Raw genomic sequence first — 20,990 nt, forward strand, 5'->3', positions numbered from 1 at the left:
AGCTGGTGTGTACAGACCACGTGAGGTCCTCGGTGATGTGGATGCCGAGGAATTTAAAGCTGTTTACCCCCTCAACCCCAGATCCATTGATATCAATAACGGTTAGCCTGTCTCCATTCCTCCTGTAATCCACATCCAGCTCCTTTGTTTTTGTGACTTTTGAGGGAGAGGTTGTTTTCTTGACACTACTGTGTCAGAGAGATGACTTCTTCTCTGTAGGCCACCTCGTCATTGTTTGAGATTAGGCCAATCAATGTAGTGTCAGCAAATTTAATTAGCAGATTGGAGCTGTGGGTGGTGACACAGTCATGGGTATACAGAGAGTAAAGAAAGTGGACAACCTGATGGTATGAACATCAATTTCTCTAACTTCTGATTGTTTTTTTTCCCCTTACCATCTCCTTCCATTGCCCACTCTGGCTCCTGTGTCACCCCTTCTTAGAAACATAGAAAACCTACAGCACAGTACAGGCCCTTCAGCCTACAAAGCTGTGCCAAACATGCCCTTAGCTGAGAAATTACCTAGGGTTACCCATAGCCCTCTATTTCTCTAAGCTCCATGTTCCTATACAGGAGTCTCTTAAAAGACCCTATCGCATCCACCTCCGCCCGTTGCTGGCAGCCCAGTCTACGCACTCACCACTCTCTCGTAAAAAAAAAACTTAGCCCTGACATCTCCTCTGTACCTACTTCCAAGCATCTTAAAGCTATGCCCTTTCGTGCTAGCCATTTCAGCCCTGGGAAAAAGCCTCTGACTAGCCATACGATCAATGGCTGTCATCATCTTGTACACCTCTGTCAGCTCACCTCTCATCCTCCATCGCTCCAAGGAGAAAAGGCCAAGTTCACTTAACCTATTCTCATGAGGCATGCTCCCCAATCCAGGCAACATCCTTGTAAATCTCCTCTGCACCCTTTCTATGGTTTCCACATCCTTCCTGTAGTGAGGCGATCAGAACTGAGCACAGTTCTCCTAGTGGAGTCTGACCAGGGTCCAATATAGCTGCAACGTTACCTCTCGACTCAAACTCAATCCCACGATTGATGAAGGCCAATGCACCATATGCCTTCTTAATCACAGAATCAACCTGCACAGGAGCTTTGAGTATCCTATGGATTCAGACACCAAGATCCCTCTGATTCTCCACGCTGCCAAGAGTCTTACCATTAATACTATATTCTGCCATCATATTTGACCTACCAAAATGAACCACCTCTCACTTACCTGGGTTGAACTCCATCTGCCACTTCTCAGCCCAGTTTTGCAAACTACTAATGTCTTACTGTAACCTCTGACAGCCCTCCACGCTATCCACAACACCCCCAACCTTTGTGTCATCAGCAAATTTACTAAACCATCCCTCCACTTCCTCATACAGGTCATTTATAAAAATCACGAAGAGTAGGGGTCCCAGAACAGATCCCTGAGGCACATGACTGGTCACTGACCTCCATGCAGAATATGACCTGTCTACAACCACTCATTGTCTTCCGTGGGCAAGCCAGTTCTGAATCCACAAATCAATGTCCCCTTGGTATCCCATACCTCCTTACTTTCTCAATAAGCCTTCCATGGAGTACCTTATTAAATGCCTTGCTGAAATCCATTTTTACTACATATACTATCTACCTTCATCAATGTGTTTAGTCACATCATCAAAAAATTCAATCAGGTAAGGCACAACCTGTCTTTGACAAAGCCATGCTAACTATTCCTAATCATACCTTTCCAAATGTTCATAAATCCTGCCTCTCAGGATCTTCTCCATCAACTTATCAACCATTGAAGTAAGACTCACTGGTTATAATTTCCTGGGCTATCTCTACACACTTTCTTGAATAAGGGAACAACATCCGCAACCCTCCAATCCTCCAAACACCTCTCCTGTCCACATTGTTGGTGCAAAGATCATCACCAGAGGCTCAGCAATCTCTTCCCTCGCCTCCCACAGGAGCCTGTGGTACGTCTCGTCTGGTCCCCGTGACTTATCCAACTTGATGCTTTCCAAAAGCTCCAGCACATTCTTTTCCTCAATATCTACATGCTCAAGCTTTTCAGTCCACTGTGAGTCATCCTTACAATCGCCAAGATCCTTTTCTGTAGTGAATACTGAAGCAAAGTATTCGTTAAGTACCTCTGCTATCTCCTCTGGTTCCATACACACTTTTCCACTGTCACACTTGGTTGGTCCTATTCTCTCTTGTCTTATCCTCTTGTTCTTCACATACTTGTAGAATGCCTTGGGTTGTCCTTAGTCCTGTCCGCCAAGGCCTTCTCATTTCATTCTTATGCTCCTTCCTGATAGCCTTATAATCTTCTAGATCTCTTTCATTATCTAGGTTTTAAACCTTTCGTAAGCTCTTCTTCTTGACTAGATTTACAACAGCCTTTGTACAACACAGTTCCTGTATCCTACCATCCTTTCCTTGTCTCATTGGAACGTACCTATGCAGAACCCCACACAAATATCCCCTGAACATCTGTTTCAAATTTATGATTCCAAGTTCCTGCCTGATAGCCTCATATTTCCACTTACTCCAATTAAATGCTTTCCTAACTTGTCTGTTCCTATCCCTCTCCAATACTATGGTAAAAGAGATAGAATTGTGATCACTATCTCCAAAATGCTCTCTCACTGAGAGATCTGACACCTAACCAGGTTCATTTCCCAATACCAGATCAAGTTCAGTCTTTCCTGTTGTAGGCTTTCTACATATTGTGTCAAGAAACCTTCCTGAACACACCTAACAAACTCCACCCCATCTAAACCCCTTGCTGTAGGGAGATGCTAATCAATATTTGGGAAATCACCCACCACAGCAATCCTGTTATTATTACACCTTTTCAGAATCTGTCTCCCTATCTGCTCCTTGATGTCCCTGTTACTATTGGGTGGTCTATAAAAAACACCCAGTAGAGTTATTGACCCCTTCCTATTCCTAACTTCCACCCACAGAGACTGCGTAGACAACCCCTCCATGACTTCCTCTTTTTCTGCAGCCATGACACTACCCCTGATCAACAGTGCCTTACCCCCAGTTCTTTTGCCTCCCTCCCTGTTCTTTCTGAAACATCTGAAGCCTGGCACTCGAAGTAACCATTCCTGCCCCTGAGCCATCCAAGTCTCTGTAATGGCCACAACATCATAGCTCCAAGTACTGATGCACGCTCTAAGCTCATTAGCTTTGTTCATAATACTCCTTGCATTAAAATAGACACATCTCAAACCATCGGTCTGAGTGCGTCTCTTCTCTATCACCTGCCTATCCTCCCTCTTGCATTGTTTCCAAGCTTTCTCTATTTGTGAGCCAACCGCCTCTTCCTCCATCACTTCAGTTTGGTTCCCACCCCACAGTTTAAACTCTAGTTTAAACTCTCCCCAGTAGCCTTTGCAAACCTCCCCGCCAGGATATTGGTCCCCTTGGGATTCAAGTACAACCCATCCTTTTTCTACAGGTCTTTCTTGTCTTCTCCTTACTTACCTTCCTCTGGTGCCCTTCCTCCTTCCCTTTCTCCCATGGTCCACTGTCCTCTCTGATCAGATCCGTTCTTCTTAAGGCCTTTCCCTTTTCCACCAATCACGTGTCAGCTTCTTACTTCCCACCTCCCCTCCCCTCCCACCCACCTCACCTGGTCTTACCTATCATCTGCCAGTTTGTCTTCCTTCCTCTTCCCCCAGCTTCTTATTCTGGATACCGCTCACTTCCTTTTCAATCCTGATGAACGGTGTTCACCTGAAACGGCAACTGTTTATTCCGCTGCTGACCTGCTGAATTGCTCCAGCATTTTGTGTGTGTTACTATTAAAAAGCACAGCACAACATCAGGCCTGTTGAGTGAATACTTCATTATTTATGATGTTCTCCCCTCCCTCCCACTCCACCATGACAGAAAACTCCACTTTTCCCAATCAGTTTGTGGTTATAACTTGCTGGACAGATATTGTAACTCCATTTGACTCTCTCTACTACCAACTGAATGTGACCACTGCTGAAAGTTTGGAATTTCAGAAGGCCTTTGACAAGGCGTTGCATGTGAGCCTGCTCAGCAAGATAAGAGCCCATGGAGTTACAGGGAAGTTACTTGCATGAGTGGAGCATTGGCTGATCGGCAGAAGACAGGGAGTGGGAATAAGGGGATCCTATTCTGGCCGGCTGCCGGTTACCGGTGGAGTTCCACAGGGGTCGGTTTTGGGACCGCTATTTTCTTCTATGTATGCCAATGATTTGGACTATGGGGTTAATGGATTTGTATCTAACTTTGCCGATAATACAAATCAGAGAGATTTAGATAGTTTAGAGGAATGGGAAAAGAATTTGCAAATGAAATACAATATTGGAAAGTCTATGGTCATGCACTTTGGTGGAAGAAGTAAATGGGCAAATTATTATTTAGATGGGAAGAGAGTACAAAATGCAGAGATGCAAAGGGACTTGTGAGGCCTAGTGTAGGATACCCTAAGGTTAACCCCCAGGTTGTGTTGGTGGTGAGGAAGGCAAATGCAATGTTGGCATTCATTTCCAGATGTATAGTATATAAGTAGGGATGTGATGTTGAGCCTCTATAAGGCACTTGTGAGACCACACTTGGAGTATTGTATGCAGTTTTGGGCTCCTTATTTTAGAAAGGATATTCTGACATTGGAGAGGGTTCAGAGAAGATTCACAAGAATGATTCCAGAAATGAAAGTGTTACCGTATGAGGAACGTCTGGCAGCTTGTGGGCTGTATTCCCTGGAGTTCGGGAGAATGAGGGGGGATCTCATAGAAACATTCTGAATGTTAAAAGGCCTGAACCGATTAGATATGGCAAAGTTATTTCCCATAATAGGGGAGTCTAGGGCGAGAGGGCATGACTTCAGGATTGAAGAACGTTCATTTAGAACTGAGATGCGGAGAAATTACTTTAGTCAGAAGGTGGTAAATATGTGGAATTTGTTGCCATGAGCACCTGTGGAGTCCAAGTCATTGGGTACATTTAAGGCAGAGATAGATAGGTTCTTGATTAGCCAGGGCATCAAAGGGTATGCGGAGAAGGCAGGGGTGTAGAGGTGACTGGGAGAATTGGATCAGCCATGATTGAATGGTGGAGCAGACTCGACGGGCCAAATGGCCTACTTCTGCTCCTGTATCTTATGGCCTATGGTTAGTGAGCTCACATAGCTGTGTGGCCACATAGTGGCCCTCAAAACTAATCGATAAGCTTCAAGACCTTTCAATACCTCAATGCCTCCTTATGTAATTGGATCCTCAATTTCCTCACATGTAGATCCCAGTCAGTTCGGATTCTCCTCCACGATTTCCATCAACCCAGGTACACCATAAGGCTGTGTGCTTAGCCCCCCCCCCCACTCTCCTCACTTTACCCTTATGACTGTGAGGCTAAGCACAGCTCAAGTTTGCTGATGACACCATTGTCATTGGCCAAATTAAAGGTGGTGACGACTCAGTACATAGGAGAGAGATTGAAAATCTAGCTGAGTGGTGCCACAACAAAGACCAAGGAGCTAATTATTGACTTCAGGAGGGGGAAGTTGTTCATGAGCCAGTCCATTGGTGGATCAGAGGTGGAGAGGGTCAGCAACTTAAATCCCACAGCGTTATCATTTCAGAGGATCTGTCCTGGGTGCAGCACAAAAGGGCCATTATGAAGAAAGCATAGCAACGTCTCTATACAAACATCAAAGCCCTTGAAGAAAAAATCCTACAAAGAGCAGTGGATGTGGCCCAGTCCATCACTGCTCTCTCCACCATTGAACACATCTGCATAGAGTGTTGTTGCAGAAAGCAGCATTCATCATCAAGAACCCCACCACCCGGGTCATGCTGTCTTCTCACTAATGCCATTAAGAAGGAGGTAAAGGAGCCTCAAGACCCTGGTCACCAGGCTCAGGAGCAGTTATTACTCCTCAACCATCAGGCTCTTGAACCAGAGGAGAGAACTTCACTTGCTCCACCACTGAATTGCTCCCATAACTTATGGACTCACTTTCAAGGACTCTTTATCTCATGTTCTCCATAATTATCGCTTTTTTTTCTTTCTTTTTGTATTTGCCTGGTTTGTGCATTGACTATTTGTCCATCCTGTTGGGTGCAGTCATTGTTTGATTCTGTTATGTTTCTTGTATTTACTGTAATTGCCCCTAATAAAAGGAATCTCAGATTGTGTATAGTGACATAGATGTACTTTGATAATAAATTTACCCTGAACTTCAGAATGAGAATCAGAATCAGGTTTATTATCACCGGCATGTGATGTGAAATTTGTTAACTTAGCAGCAGCAGCAGTACAATGCAATACATAATATAGAAGAAGAAGAAAAAAAATAAAATTATAATAAATAACTCAATTACAGTATAAGTATATTGACTAGATTAAAAATTGTACAAAAACAGATATACCATATATAAATATGAGGTAGTGTCCAAGGGTTCAACGTCCATTTAGGAATCGGATGGCAGAGGGGAAGAAGCTGTTCCTGAATCGCTGAGTGTGTGCCTTCAGGCTTCTGTACCTCCTACGCAATAGCAACAGTGAGAAAAAGGCATACCCTGGGTGTTGAAGGTCCTGAATAATGGACGCTGCCTTTCTCAGACACCACTCCTTGAAGATGTCCTGGGTACTTTGTAGGCTAGTACCCAAGATGGAGCCGACTAAATTTACAATCCTCTGCAGCTTCTTTCAGTCCTGTGCAGTAGCCCCCCATACCAGGCATTGCTGCAGCCCGTCAGAATGCTCTCCACAGTACATCTATAGAGGGTTTTGAGTGTACTCGTTGACATACCAAATCTCTTCGAATTCCTAATAAGTGTAGCTTCCCTCTTGCCTTCTTTATAACTACATCGATATGTTGGGACCAGGTTAGATCCTCAGAGATCTTGACACCCAGGAATTTGAAACTGCTCACTCTCTCTACTTCTGATCCCTCGATGAGGATTGGTATGTGTTCCTTCGTCGTACCCTTCCGGAAGTCCACAGTCAGCTCTTTTGTCTTACTGACGTTGAGTGCCAGATTGTTGCTGCGACCCCACTCCACTAGTTGGCATATCTCACTCCTGTACGCCCTCTCATCACCACCTGAGATTCTACCAACAATGGTATCGTCAGCAAATTTATAGATGGTATTTGAGCTATGCCTAGCCTCACAGTCATGTGTATATAGAGGGTAGAGTAATGGGCTGAGCACACACCCCTGAGGCGCACCAGTGTTGATTGTAACCGAAGAGGAGATGTTATCACCAATCCGCACAAATTGTGGTTCTCCGGTTAGGAAGTCGAGGATCCAATTGCAGAGGCCCAGGTTCTGCAACTTCTCAATCAGGATTGTGGGAATGATGGTATTAAATGCTGAGCTATAGGTGATGAACAGCATCCTGACATAGGTATTTGTATTGTCCAGGTGGGCTAAAGCCGTGTGAAGAGCCATTGAGATTGCATCTGCTGTTGACCTATTATGGCAATTGGCAAATTACATTGGGTCCAGGTCCTTGCTGAGGCAGGAGTTCAGTCTAGTCATAACCAACCTCTGAAAGCATTTCATCACTGTCGATGTGAGTGCTACCGGGTGATAGTCATTAAGGCAACTCACATTATTCTTCTTAGACACTGGTATAATTGCTGCCTTTTGAAGCAGGTGTGAACTTCTGCCCGTAGCAGTGAGAGGTTGAAAATATCCTCGAATACTCCCGCCAGTTGGTTGGCACAGGTTTTCAGAGCCTTACCAGGTACTCCATTGAGACCTTCCGCCTTGCGAGGGTTCACTATTTTTAAAGACAGCCTAACATCAGCCTCTGAGACAGAGATCACAGGATCATCGGGTGCAGCAGGGATCTTCACAGCTGTAGTTGTATTCTCCCTTTCAAAGCGTGTGTAGAAGGCGTTGAGTTCATCTGGTAGTGAAGCATCGCTGCCATTGAAGCTATTGGGTTTCGCTTTGTAGGAAGTAATGTCTTGCAGACCCTGCCAGAGTTGCAGTGCATCCGATGTCACTCCAACCTCGGTTCAAAATTGTCTCTTCACCCTTGAAATAGCCTTCAGCAAATTATACCTGTTTTTCTGGTATAGGCCTGGGTCACCAGACTTGAATGCCACAGATCTAGCCTTCAGCAGACAATGTATCTCCTGGTTCATCCACGAACTTTGGTTTGGGAATGTACAGTAAGTCTTTGTAGGCACACACTCATCCACACAGGGTTTAATGAAGTCAGTAAGAACTGCAGCATACTCATCCAGGTTCAAAGATGAATCCCTGAATACAGTCCAGTGCACTAATTCAAAGCAGTCCAGTAGGCGCTCCTGTGCTTCCCTTGTCCATACTTTCTTGGTCCTCACTGCTGGTGCTGCAGTCTTCAGTCTCTGTCTATACTCAGGGAGTAGAAGTACAGCCAGGTGATCAGACTTCCCGAAGTGAGGGCGTGGAATAGCACGGTAGGCATTCTTGATGGTGGTGTAGCAATTGGTCCAGTGTGTTTCAGGACAGTGCTGTGTTTCTTGTCAGACAGCATCTACGGAGGGCTATAATCAATCACTGTTTTCCAGCTAGTCCTTTAATCAGATGAAGGGTCTAAGCCTGAAACATCAACTATTTATTCCTCTCCATAGATGTTCCCTTACCTGAGTTTCTCCAGCATTTTGTGTGTGTTGCTCAAGGTTTTCAGCATCTGCAGAATCTCTTGTGTTTGCGGCTGTGGTCCTTGTGACTGCCTGCCTCTTGCTTAGCTGGAATGGCATGCGGTGTTTGGGATCAGCCCTAATGCACACCAACTCATTGATGAAAGACACAAAAAACTGAAGTGTCTGCATCTACAGTATATCACCCTTTCCCTGATTTGGATCCCATCTGTGTTTTGATTTGATTGACCAGTCTGAGAGAGAAGTGTTGGTGATTCTGTGAGAGAAATACTGTATACCCTTTGGCCCAACGACTTCATGCCATAAGGTCATAATCATAAGAAATAGGAGAAGAATTGTCCACTAGGCCCATTGAGTCTGCTCTGCTCTTCCAGCATGGCTAATATATTATCTTTCTCAGCCCCATTCTCTCGCCATCTCCCCATAATATTCAATGCCCTGACTAACCAAGGATCTATTAACCTCCATTTTAAATATACTTAATGACTTGACCTCCACAGCTGTCTGTGACAATGAATTCCATAGATTCAGCACCCTCTGGTGAAAGAAATACCTCCTCATCTCTGTTTTCAAGAGATGACCCTCTATCCTGAAGCTGTGCCCTCTGATCCAAGACTCTGCCACAAGAAGAAACACCCTCTCCACGTCCACTCTATCCAGACCTTTCAATATTCAATAGGTTTCAATGAAACCCTCTTCGTTCTTCTAAGCTCCAGCGAGTACAGGCCCCGAGCCTTCAGATGCTTCTCACGCATTCCTCATGCTGACCATGTGGTCCACCTGGCTATCCCAAGTTCCTCGATTACTCTAGTCCACCCCCCTACCCCCAGCCCCTCCCTTCTTTACTATAGAAATGAAGGATAAGAGGATAAAGCAGGAAAGCAAAGCTTAGGTACATCAGGCAAGGTTGTCACTGAATGGAGGAAAACAGATTTCATGAGATGAATAGTCTACCCCTGCTTCTATTTCATATATACTTACAGTATAATATGACATACAACACTACAGCACAACAGGCCCCTTGGCCCATCTAGTTATTCTCGAACTATTGCTCTGTCAAGTGCCATCACTCTCCATATCCTGCCCATCCATGTACCTACGCAAGCTCCTCAGAGATGTTACAGTTAAACCCATTTTTACCACTGCCCATGCCTGCTGGCAGCTCACCACCCCCCCCCCTGCTGAGATCCCTTTGATGGGTTCACAGCCAGAACCTCTGAGGTTAACAGGGTGAGATCTGACTCCATCTCTGACAGCACGCCACACTCATGCTAACATGGGCACCCTCATGCTCCTCTACTCATTTTAGAGCAATTCATTCCCTCTGCATCACAATTGTTCTGATCTTGCAAGGTCATGCTTCGTATGTTGAGTAACTCAGCCCTGGCTTATGACCAGAGGCTAGACGTCATTGGTACAAGGTGACTCCTATCCAACATTAATCACTCTCCTGTTCAACCAGGTGGAAATGTTGGTGATGAGAGCTCTGTCCGCTGGCCTGGTGAAAGGTAGCATCGACGAGGTGGACCACAAAGTCCACATGACCTGGGTTCAGCCACGAGTAATGGATCTGCAACAGGTAAGGGCACTGAGCAGCGGTTCCGTCTTATTCTGTGGCTGTATGTTTCACCTTTATTTTAACACTGAAATGAGGCACTGGTTTCCCATGAAAAATCGTAAAAACCTGGAACTTACACCTTTGAGAAAAATTATTTCTTTGCTCAGCATTAGTGACAGAAGGGTACTGTAAGGTTTGGGTAGTGTGAGGGGAAATTAAGGTAAGGTGAGAATGGGGTGAGGTAACGGTGAGATACAGGTAAGATGAGGTACTAGTAGGGCCAGGTACGTCTCGAGTGAGGGTTGGGTGAGATATGGGTCGAGTGAGGGTTGGATGAGGTACGGGTCGAGCGAGGGGAAGGTGAGGTACATCTCGAGTGAGGGTCGGGTGATATATGGGTCGAGTGAGGTAGGGGTCGAACGAGGGGAGGGTGAGGTAGGGGTCGAGCGAGGGGAGGGTGAGGTACAGGTCGAGCGAGGGGAGGGTGAGGTACAGGTCGAGCGAGGGGAGGGTGAGGTACGGGTCGAGCGAGGGGAGGGTGAGGTAGGGGTCGAGCAAAGGTCAGGTGAGATATGGGTCGAGCGAGGGGAGGGTGAGGTAGGGGTCGAGCGAGGGGAGGGTGAGGTAGGGGTCGAGCGAGGAGAGGGTGAGTTAGGGGTCGAGTGAGGGTTGGGTGAGGTACGGGTCGAGCGAGGGGAGGGTGAAGTAGAGGTCGAGCGAGGGGAGGGTAAGGTACGGGATAAGCGAGGGGAGGGTGAGGTAGGGGTCGAGCGAGGGGGGGTGATAAATTTTTTGTGATAAATTTATTATCAAAGTTTGTATATACTGTACTATGAAATTCATTTTCTTGCAGGCATTCACGGTAATTTACAATGACCAGTTAACCAATCTAGTACGTCTTTAGACTCTGGAGTGAAGCTGGGTGCTCCGGTTTTCTCCCACAGTCCAAAGACACACCAGGAAGGTGAATTGGTCATTGTAAATTGACCCATGATTAAGTTAGGATTAAATAGGATTGCCAGTGGTTCAAAGTAAATGTATTTTCAAAGTATATATATGTCATCACATACAACCCTGAGATTCATTTCCTTGTGGGCATACTCAACAAATCCATAATAGAATAATAATAATAATAGAATTAATGACAAAAAGTAATAATAAATACATAAATAAGCAATCAATAGAGAATATGAGATGAAGATTCCTTGAAAGTGAGTCCATAGGTTGTGGAAACATTTCAATGATGGGGCATGTGAAGTTGTACCCTTTGGTTCAAAAGTATGTTGGTTGAGGGGTAATACCTGTTCCTGAAGCTGGTGGTGGGAGTCCCTGATGATGGGCCCTGCTTTGCAGATGTGCTCAGTAGTGGGGAGGGCTTTACCCATGATGGACTGGGCCTGGGCCGTATCCACTGCTTTTTATAGGGTTTTCTGTTCACGGTCATTGGTGTTCCTGTACCAGGATGTGATGCAGCCAGCCAATATACTCTCCACTGCACATCTGTGGAAGTTTCTCAGAGTTTTAGATATCATGCCAAACCTTTGCAAACTCCTTAGGAAGTAGAGGTGTTGCCATGCTTTTTCCATAATTGCAATTACATGCTGAGCCGACGACAGACCCTCTGGAGCAGCACAGTGACGTAGTGGTTAGCACAACACTATACGATGCAGGCAACCCAGGCTCAATAACTGTAAGGAGTTGCCACCTTCTCCCCATGATCGCGGTGTCTCCTCAAGATGCTTCAGTTTCCTCCCACAGTCCAAAGACATACTGATTGGTAGGTTAATTGGGCATTGTAAATTGTCCAGTGATTCGGGATTGTTGGGCAGCATGGCTCAAGGTGCCAGATGGGTCTATTCACTGCTGTTCCTCAATAAGTAAATAAATTGTCGCACCGAGGAATTTAAAGTTTCTGACCCTCTCCACCTCTCATCCTCCAATGAGGACTGGCTCATGAACCTCTGGTTTCCTTCTCCTGAAGACAATAATCAGTTCCTTGGTCTTGCTGACATTGAGTAAGAGGTTGTTGTTGTGGCAAGATTGAAGATTTTCAATCTTCCTCCTATATGCTGATTCATTTCATTCAGCCTAGGGCTGTAGTGTCCTCGGCAAACCTGAGGGGGCTAAGCACACAGCCTTGTGGTGCACCTGTGCTGATGGAAATTGTGGTGGAGATATTGTTGCCAATCTGAACTGACTAGTGTCTGCAAGTGAGGAAATCAAGGACTCAATTGCACAGGGAGGTATTGAGACCAAGATCTTGGAGCTTATGAATTAGTTTTGAGAGAATGATTGTATGGAATGCTGAGCTGTAATTGATAAAGAACATCCTGATGTATGTATCTCCGCTGTCCAGATGTTCCAGGGTTGAGTGAAAGAGCCAATGAGATGGCATCTGCCGTGGGTCCTGTCCACTGGTAGGCAAATTGGAGCAGATTCAAGTTGCTTCTCAGGCAGGAGTTGATATGTTTCATCACCAGCCTCTGAAAACACTTCATCAATATGGATGTAAGTGCTACTGGGTGATAGTCATTGAAGTAGGTTACCATGTTGTTCTTAGACACCAGGATAATTGAATCCTGCTTCAAGCAGGTGGGTAACTCAGACTGCCGAAGTGAGAGTTTAAGGATCTGAGTGAGCACCCCAGCCAGTTAATTAGCACAGGTCTTTAGTGGCCAGGTACCCCATCTGGGCTGGATGCTTTCCTTCGGTTCACTTTCCTGAAGGATGCTTGCACGTCAGCCTCAGAAACTGAATTTACGGCATCATCAGGGGATGTGGGAGTTTGTGATGGTTCCTTCATGTTTTGATGGTCAAGGTGAGCATAGAGGCATTGAGCTCAGCTGGAAGCGAAACTCTATTGTTGCCTATGTCATTTGATTTAACTTTGTAAGAGATGATAGCGTTCAAGCCCTGCCACAACTGTCAAGCATTCTTCATTAATTCAAGATTAGTCCAGAATTGCCACTTTGTCTGTGAGATGGTTTTCCGGAGATTATATCTGGACCTCTTGTAACTTTCCTGGTCATCAGACTTGGAATACTCTCAGTAGATTGCAAATCTCGGTTCATCCCGGGCTTCTGGTTGGGGAAGGCTTTGAGTGATTTTGTGCAGACACACTCGACTACAACTGTGTTTATGAAGTCGGTGACAACCACGGTGTGTTCATTCAGATCCCCAGGTGAGTCCTTCAACACAGCCCAGTCCACTGATTCGAAACAATCCCATATCCGCTCCTTTGCCTCCTGCAATCATCCCTTTACTGTCCTAATTGCTGGAGCTTTGCTCTTTCGCCCCTGCCTGTATGCTGGTAGGAGGACAGCCAGGTGATCTGATTTCCTGAGATGCAGTCTGGATATGAAACGGTAGGCATTCCTTATCTTCGTATGACAGTGGTCTGAAGGTGGTGTTGGGACCTCTAGTGCTAGTGGTTAAATGCTGATGGTAATTGGGCAGAGATTTCTTCAAACATGCCTGGTTGAAGTCCCTGACTATGATTTGAAATGTGTGGGGTTGGACTGTTCCTTGTTTGCTGATGACATCATGCAGTGTCTCAAGCGTTTGATTATAGTTGGCTGCTGGTGCTGTGTAAACTCCAGTGAGAATCACAGATGACATCTCCCTTTGTAAATAGAAGAAACAGCATTTCATCGTTAGCAGTTCAAAGTAGGGGGAAACACAAGTTTGACAAAACCGCCACATCAAAATACCAACGAGAGTTTGTCATGTAATACACACCTGCACCTTTTGTCTTTTCTGAATTAGCAGTTTGGTTTACCCTGTGAATCGAGAAGACTAAAGGTCTGATCGCCATATCTAGTGTGCTGGTATTAATCCATATCGCGGTTAAGCGTAGAACACCACAATCTCTCATTTCCCTTCAATACAGCAATCCTGCGCTCAGGGTCCTCAAATTTGTTCTTCAGCGATTGCACATTTGCTAACGATGCTGGGTAGAGGGGGGTCTCATTCCTCTGTTACTGCCTGGCTTGGATTCCCCCGCACCTCCTCACTTCCAGCTGTGGTGATGAACCTTCATCTGCTTAAAGGTGCCATACCTGCTTGCTTGAGAGTTGAGTCAACTGAGTTCTTCAGAAGGGTGTGAGATCTGCAGATAATAAAGTCTATTTAAAAGTACATTGCTTAAAGGGAAATGACGTGCTGCAGATTGCAGTGAGAGTAATTCGAAAGAGGTATATTTAGAAGTATTGTACGTAGCCCACAGGACATCGCTGCGGTTCACTAGCGCCACCTTGACACTGAGTTGTTGGGCAGCATGACTCAAAGGGCCGGAAGAGCGAGTTCTGCGCTGTATTCTAGATGAATAAATAAATACATACAAAGAAACACAATAGAATCAATGTAAAACTACACCCAGATGAACCAACAGCCAATGTGCAAAAAAAAAGATAGTGCAAATAAAAAAAGAAAAACAAAATAATAATAGATAAATAATATCAGGAACATGAGGTGTAGAGTTCTTGAAAGTGAGTGCATAGGTTGTTGAGTTAGTTCAGTGTTGGGGAGAGTGAAGTTATCCACTCTAGTTCAAGAGGCTTATGTCGAGGGGTAATAACTATTCCTGAACCTGGAGATGTGGGACCCAAGGCTCCAGTACACCTTCCTGATGGCAGCAGTGAGAGGAGTGTGGCCTGCATGGTGGATGCTGCTTTCTTGCCACAGCCCTCCATGTAGATCTGCTCAATGGTGGGGAGAGCTTTACCCATGATGGACTGAGCCATATCCACTCATTGAATAATTGAAGTTACTGAGTGTTGACTTTAACCTTATTGTGATACAATGGATTCCAGTTAATTGGGCCATCCGTTAATGGAGGCAGCCACTTAAAGAACAAAAACCTAATGGAGAAAATAGCCAGGATTCCCTTAGTTTATTTGCGACACTATACCACTTAATTGGGGCAGGAGGCTGTTGCTGAGCAGTTTCTAACTAGAGTCAGACGCATGCACTTGTGTGACTGTTAGACACTACACTGCCCATAATGAATAATTTAAAAAATACCATCACTTGTGTGTGTCTCTGTTCAAAAGCAGTCATTCTTGTCACTGTTCCCTGGCAAAACATAAGCAGTAAGACAATTCAGAACTGTTTTGTTTACTGCGGTTTCAAGCATTCAGGCTGGGAGATGCTAGAAATGGCCAGGAGTGAAAATGAAACGATTTCACTACTTTAACAAGTTGGGAAGTATGAAGAACTCGAAGGTATGTACCAAAATTGATTTGAATTGATACAATGAAAATGAAGATTTGGAGAATGCAGTCTATGACAGCACTGTATGAAGGCAATCCACTATCAGCACTAGGTGTCTGTGCTGCTCTTTTTCACTTTCAGTCAATCAAAAGCACATAGCATACACTGGATGAATTCCTCTGTCAATAACTATTAGGAACCACAGTTTTATAGTACTGTAGTAGTATTGGTAGTGTTCTAATCTGTTCCATACTTCATTTAAACATAATTTGTTACTCAACTTGTCTTTTTTATACTGTTTTAACTATTTCCATGAAACTTTGGCTAATTGGGGTACATTCGCTCAATTGGGTCAAAATGTAGTGGTCAGAATCTACTGTAGTTGCAAATTCCAACCCATTACTGTAAATTTGTATTTACAGTAAATTTACAGTAATGGGTTGGAATTTGCATTTAAATGCCCCATCCCAAAAAAACCTGCTTGGATCTGACACCAATATATGTTTATTGCATTCCTCATTATTGTTGTATAATCCGAGTGTATTTCTATTTTTACTGATTATGTGAAGGAATCTGTGTGTGTTTCTAACCCTTAGGTGTCCTATATGAAGCAACGACTGGAAGCCTGGTGCACTGATGTGAAGAACATTTCCTTTTTAGTTGAAGATCATGCACATGATGTTCTTGGCTGAAACCCTGCTGCAGTTCCCTATGATGTTGTGTTTGTTCATGCAGAGTTTAAAAAGAAGCATTCCCACAGTTCATGTTCGCTGAGAAAACAAGTTAATTTGTGTTATTTCGCTGTGAAATTTAATAAAGATACAGTTCTATCTGCATATGGGACATGGGTAGTGTTAATTCAGTGCCTTTAGGAGAGTGGTCAATGTTATAAATATCTTACTCTGCGGTCACTTCATCAGAAATACCTGTCTTACTCATTAATGCAAATATCTAATCACCTCATCATTTGGCAGGAACTCAGTGCGTAAAAGCATGCAGGCATGGTAAGAGGTTCAGTTGTTGTTCAGGTCAAACATCAGAATGGGGAAGAAATATGTTGTAAGTGACTTTGACCATGAATAGTTGTTGGTGCCAGACAGAGTGGTTTCCGTATCTCAGAAACTCACAGCAGTCTCTAGAATTTACAGAGAATGGTGTGATAAACAAAAAAAGAATTCAGTGAGTGGCAGTTCTGTGGGAGAAAAGACCTTGTTAATGTTAGAGGTCAGAGGAGAATGGCCAGACTGGTTCAAGCTGATGGGAAGGTGATGGTAACTCAAGTAATCACGCGTTACAACAGTGGTGTGCAGAAGTGCACGACGTGTTGAACCTTGAAGTGGGTAGGCTACAGGAGATACTTAATAAAGTGGCCTCTCTGTATAATCTATGTATATTTTAGATTGTGTTTTATACGTATTTTAAATTATTTATCAACTTAAAACTTTAATTGTTTCCCTGCTTTGAGATTTCTTCCCTGATTTTTGGAATCTCAAGTGTTTTGCTTTTAATTAATGAACAAATTAGAGGAAAGTAAACTGGACAGTACTTGTGTGGATCAACCAATTTGCTGAAAACATATGCACATTGAGAAATGTTTCACTGGGAACCAATTCATTTTGTACAGATTCAATGGGATATGATGTGATTGGAGTGGATTCTCTGACATTTGGTTAAAGACCATAAAACACTGGAGCAGAATTAGGCCACTGGGTCCATCGAGTTTCCTCCACCATTCCATCAATGCTGATGTATTATCCTTTTCAATCCCATTCTCCCCATAACCTTTGACAGCCTTACTAATCAACCTCTGCTTTAAATATACCCAATGTCTTGCTGTATAAATCCATCTGTGTTTTGCTCTGTATTTCCAGCATCTGGGGGATCTTTTGTGTTTCAGTTTCAGGTCAATAAGCTGTTTGAATGATCATTGAATTATAGAATAATATGAAATAGAAACAGGTCCTCATACCCAACTTGTCCATGCTGACCAAGGCACCTTCCTGAGCCTGTCCTGTCAGCCTGCATTTGGTCCATCTCAAGCAGTAAGGCTCCACTCACCAATCCAGCCCACCACCACGACTTTATCATTTGCAGTCCGGGTCACCTTACGTACAGACACTGTGCTTAGCAACACTTTATAGACATGCAATCAATCTATGTATATACCTGCCCTGTGTATTTATATTTATTGTATTTCTTTAATTATTGTATTGGAACATGGAAATCTACAGCACAATTACAGGCTCTTCGGCCCACAATGTTGTGCTGACATGTAACCTACTCTAGAAATTGCCTAGAATTTCTTTATTTTAGTGTTCTTTATTTTACATGTTCCTTAATGTTTTTTATTTTATTATTACACCTATTTTAGTATTACATCTTAATATTCTTTATTTATTGTGGTTTTTGTGCTGCATGTCATAGTTATTTTTTAAATTTAGAGATAAGGTGTGGAATAGGCCCTTCCAGCCCTCCAAGCTTCACCGCCCAGCAACGCTGATTTAATCCTAGCTTAATCATGGGACAACTTACAATGAACCTACCACCCTCTTTGGGCTGTGGGGTTAACAAGATCACCCAGAGGAATCCCATGTGGTCACGAGGAGAACATACAAACTTACAGGCAGCAGTGGGAATTAAACTCAGGTTGCCTGTACTGAAAAGTGTTGTGCTATCACTACGGTACCTTGCCACCGCTGATGTTCCTTAGGGGTGAAGGTCATTAGTGCCCAGTTAAATGCCATAGGGAGATACACAGAGAAATGCCTAACGATAGTCACTTGCTGGGAACTGACCCATGGATTTCATTCTTTGTGAAGTGATAAACTGGGAACTGATTCAAGAGGAAATGGTTCACTTGAAATCATTCAAGTATATTGTTATTTACTGAGTTAGACCAGGCAGAGGAGGCTTGTCAGCTGTGGTTGCTAGCTCATCTTGGGGAAGGAAAACTGATCTCAAACCTTCACTGCCTTGTAGCTTTGAGAGTAAACCCCTAGGAAAAATCTGCAGCTGGAGTTCCTAAGGCAGTCCTACGCTGAGTTCAACACTGACTGGCAACTCCTGAGTGATACTCCTGTATCAGTCTCTGCTATCCCTATGGATTCATTAGCTGCATGAAGAGCGAGACACAGCTTTCTCCTCATATCTCCTTATCATAACATCCACATCTATTGAGACACACTGAGAAACTTAGATGTGCCATCCAGACAGAACATTTTGTTTAATCAGTATCCTGCGAAAGCAAAAATGCAGAATCAGATAAAGTACAGTGCAGTTAGACAATAAGGTGCAAGGTTATAATGAGGTAGATTGTTAGGTCAGGAGGCCACCTTATCATTCTAGTGGACCATTCAATAGTCTTAAATACTTTATTACAGCTCAGGGCATTGGAGTTGAGAGTTCAGTTCTGACGCTGTCTATGAGGGTTTGTACGTTCTCCCTGTGACCATGTGTGTTTCCTCCGGGTGCTCCAGTTTCCTCCTTCATTGAAAGGCGTATCGGGTAGTAGCTCAATTGGTCATTGTAAATTGTCCCGTGATTAGGCTAGGGTTAAACAGGTGGACTGAAGAGTGGTGCAGCTCATTTGGCAGGAAGAGTCTATTCCACGCTCTATCTCTGAATAGAAAATAAATAGCAGGGTATAAGCTGTGGAACTATCTGCATGGGAAGTGATCTATTCAGGTATAAGACCATAAGACAGAGGAGCAGGAGCAGAATGGTTGATCCATTTTTTCTCTTAGCCCCAAAATTCTGCCTTCTCCCCATATTCCTTCATGTTCTGACTAATCAAGAATCTATCAACCTCTACCTAAAATGTACCCAATGACTTGGCCTCCACAGCTGCCTGTGGCAACAGTTTCAACAGATTCACCACTCTTCTGGCTAAAGAAATTCCTCTTCATCTACATTCTAAAAGGACACCCCTCTATTCTGAGGCTATATCCTCTGGTCTTTGAGACTGCCACTATAGGAAACGCCCTCTCCACATCCACTCTATCAAGGCTTTTCAATGTTTGACAGGTTTCAATTCTTCTGAATTCCAGTGAGTAAAGGCCCAGAGTCATCAAACACTCCTCATATGATAAGCCTTTCAAACCTGGAGTCATTTTCGTAAACCTCCTTGAAACCTTCAATGTCAGTCCATCCTTTCTCAAGATAAGGGGCCCCAACTGCTCTCAATACTCCAAGTGAGGCCTCACCAGTGCTTTCATATTCTAGTCCTCTATGATTCATTAGTTTACTGAAAACTGATTGACTAAAAGGTGACTGGGGGCATACTGATAACAGACTGTGGTTTGCGAGTGTAAATGAATTAACTCAGAAATTATACAACTGGTGAGAACTCACTCTTAATTGATTTGCTGCCTAGTTAACCCACCAACCAGTACGTCTTTGGACTGTGGGAGGAAATGAGATCATGCGGAGCAAACCCATGCGGTCACAGGGAGAATGCACAAGTGTTGTCCCATCGTGGCAACAGAGGAGTCCATGGACTGACATGATGGATTAGGAGCGTTAAATTGATTTAAAATGTGTGACCACCCAGGAATTGGAGAGGCTGGGTTTCTCAGGTAAACCTCGGAACTGGAGTAGAACTTAGAAAACTGATCTTGACACAAAGAGAAATGGGAGCAAAACTTAGAACACACAGTCCTAAGTGACCTGGAAACGTTAATTACCACACAGGCAAAACCAACGATCTGGCAACTATTGGTTGTAAAGCCAGGGTTCTTATGCTGCATGTCTTGATGGAAACCGGGTATGCCGTTATCAAAGAGAATTAGGAGCAAATAGGGAATTAACGGTCGGGACCGTGACAGCACCAGATACAAAATACAAAGCCTACTTAAGTGGGAACATTTACTGACCAGTGATTAGTTGTAGGGCTTGTTGTCGGAACAGTGATACGGTGTCAGATGTGACATCTGAACAGTGGTACAGAGTGAGACCTGTCATCCGACCAATGATTCAGTGTGACGCTTGTTTGAAGATTGATTCGGTGTGATGCTTGTTGTCTGAAGATTGATTCAGTGTGATGCTTGTCTGAAGATTGTGTCGATGTGACGCTTGTGTGAGGATTGATTCAGTGTGACGTTTGTTGTCTAAAGATTGATTCAGTGTGAAGTGTGTCATCTGAAGATTGATTCTGTGTGAGACAGTGTCGCAGAAAAGAGTACTGGAACCAGGAGGGAGCTGCTTCAGAAAATCTTTATTGATACATGATATCATGGAGAGCCCAAGCTCCTAAAAGCAGGGTCTTGGGACTCTGTCAAACAAGAAAACTCAGTGATATTTATACATGAATGGTACGTGACAAGAGACACTTAGGCAGATTTTTACAGAAGTAAAGGTCACGTGCCTCAGGACATTGTATGACCAGATAATTCCTTATTTGAACCCTTGTCTAACATTTACAGAGAACAATGTCTAGTACGTCACCTGTTGCTGGGTAGGGTTTCTTTCTGACTTGCCCAGCAACAGTAACATAAGGTACTTATAAGATGTTTAATCATTAGCTAATCATTGTTCTAAGAACCTGCTTCAAGACACTGCCTCAACAGGCAATCCTTTATTTATGCCTTTGTCT

At 44.0% G+C, this 20,990-nt stretch overlaps 1 protein-coding gene across 2 annotated transcripts in view; it reads left to right on the forward strand.

The window, feature by feature from the left end:
- LOC140195261 (26S proteasome non-ATPase regulatory subunit 13-like) overlaps positions 1 to 16,254 on the forward strand; it is a 111,081-nt gene extending 94,827 nt beyond the window's left edge. The window contains exons 12-13 of one of the 2 annotated variants that reach the window (XM_072253317.1): positions 10,094 to 10,210; positions 15,997 to 16,254. In XM_072253317.1, coding sequence (XP_072109418.1) covers positions 10,094 to 10,210; positions 15,997 to 16,092 — 213 coding nt within the window. In that variant the 3' untranslated portion in view covers positions 16,093 to 16,254. The remainder of the gene's footprint in view (positions 1 to 10,093; positions 10,211 to 15,996) is intronic. The other variant, XM_072253316.1, reaches the window with a different exon arrangement.
- Positions 16,255 to 20,990: the final 4,736 nt, after the last annotated feature.

The sequence above is a fragment of the Mobula birostris genome, chromosome 3 (genome assembly GCF_030028105.1).
Source record: "Mobula birostris isolate sMobBir1 chromosome 3, sMobBir1.hap1, whole genome shotgun sequence".
NCBI classification, from domain to species: domain Eukaryota; kingdom Metazoa; phylum Chordata; class Chondrichthyes; order Myliobatiformes; family Myliobatidae; genus Mobula; species Mobula birostris.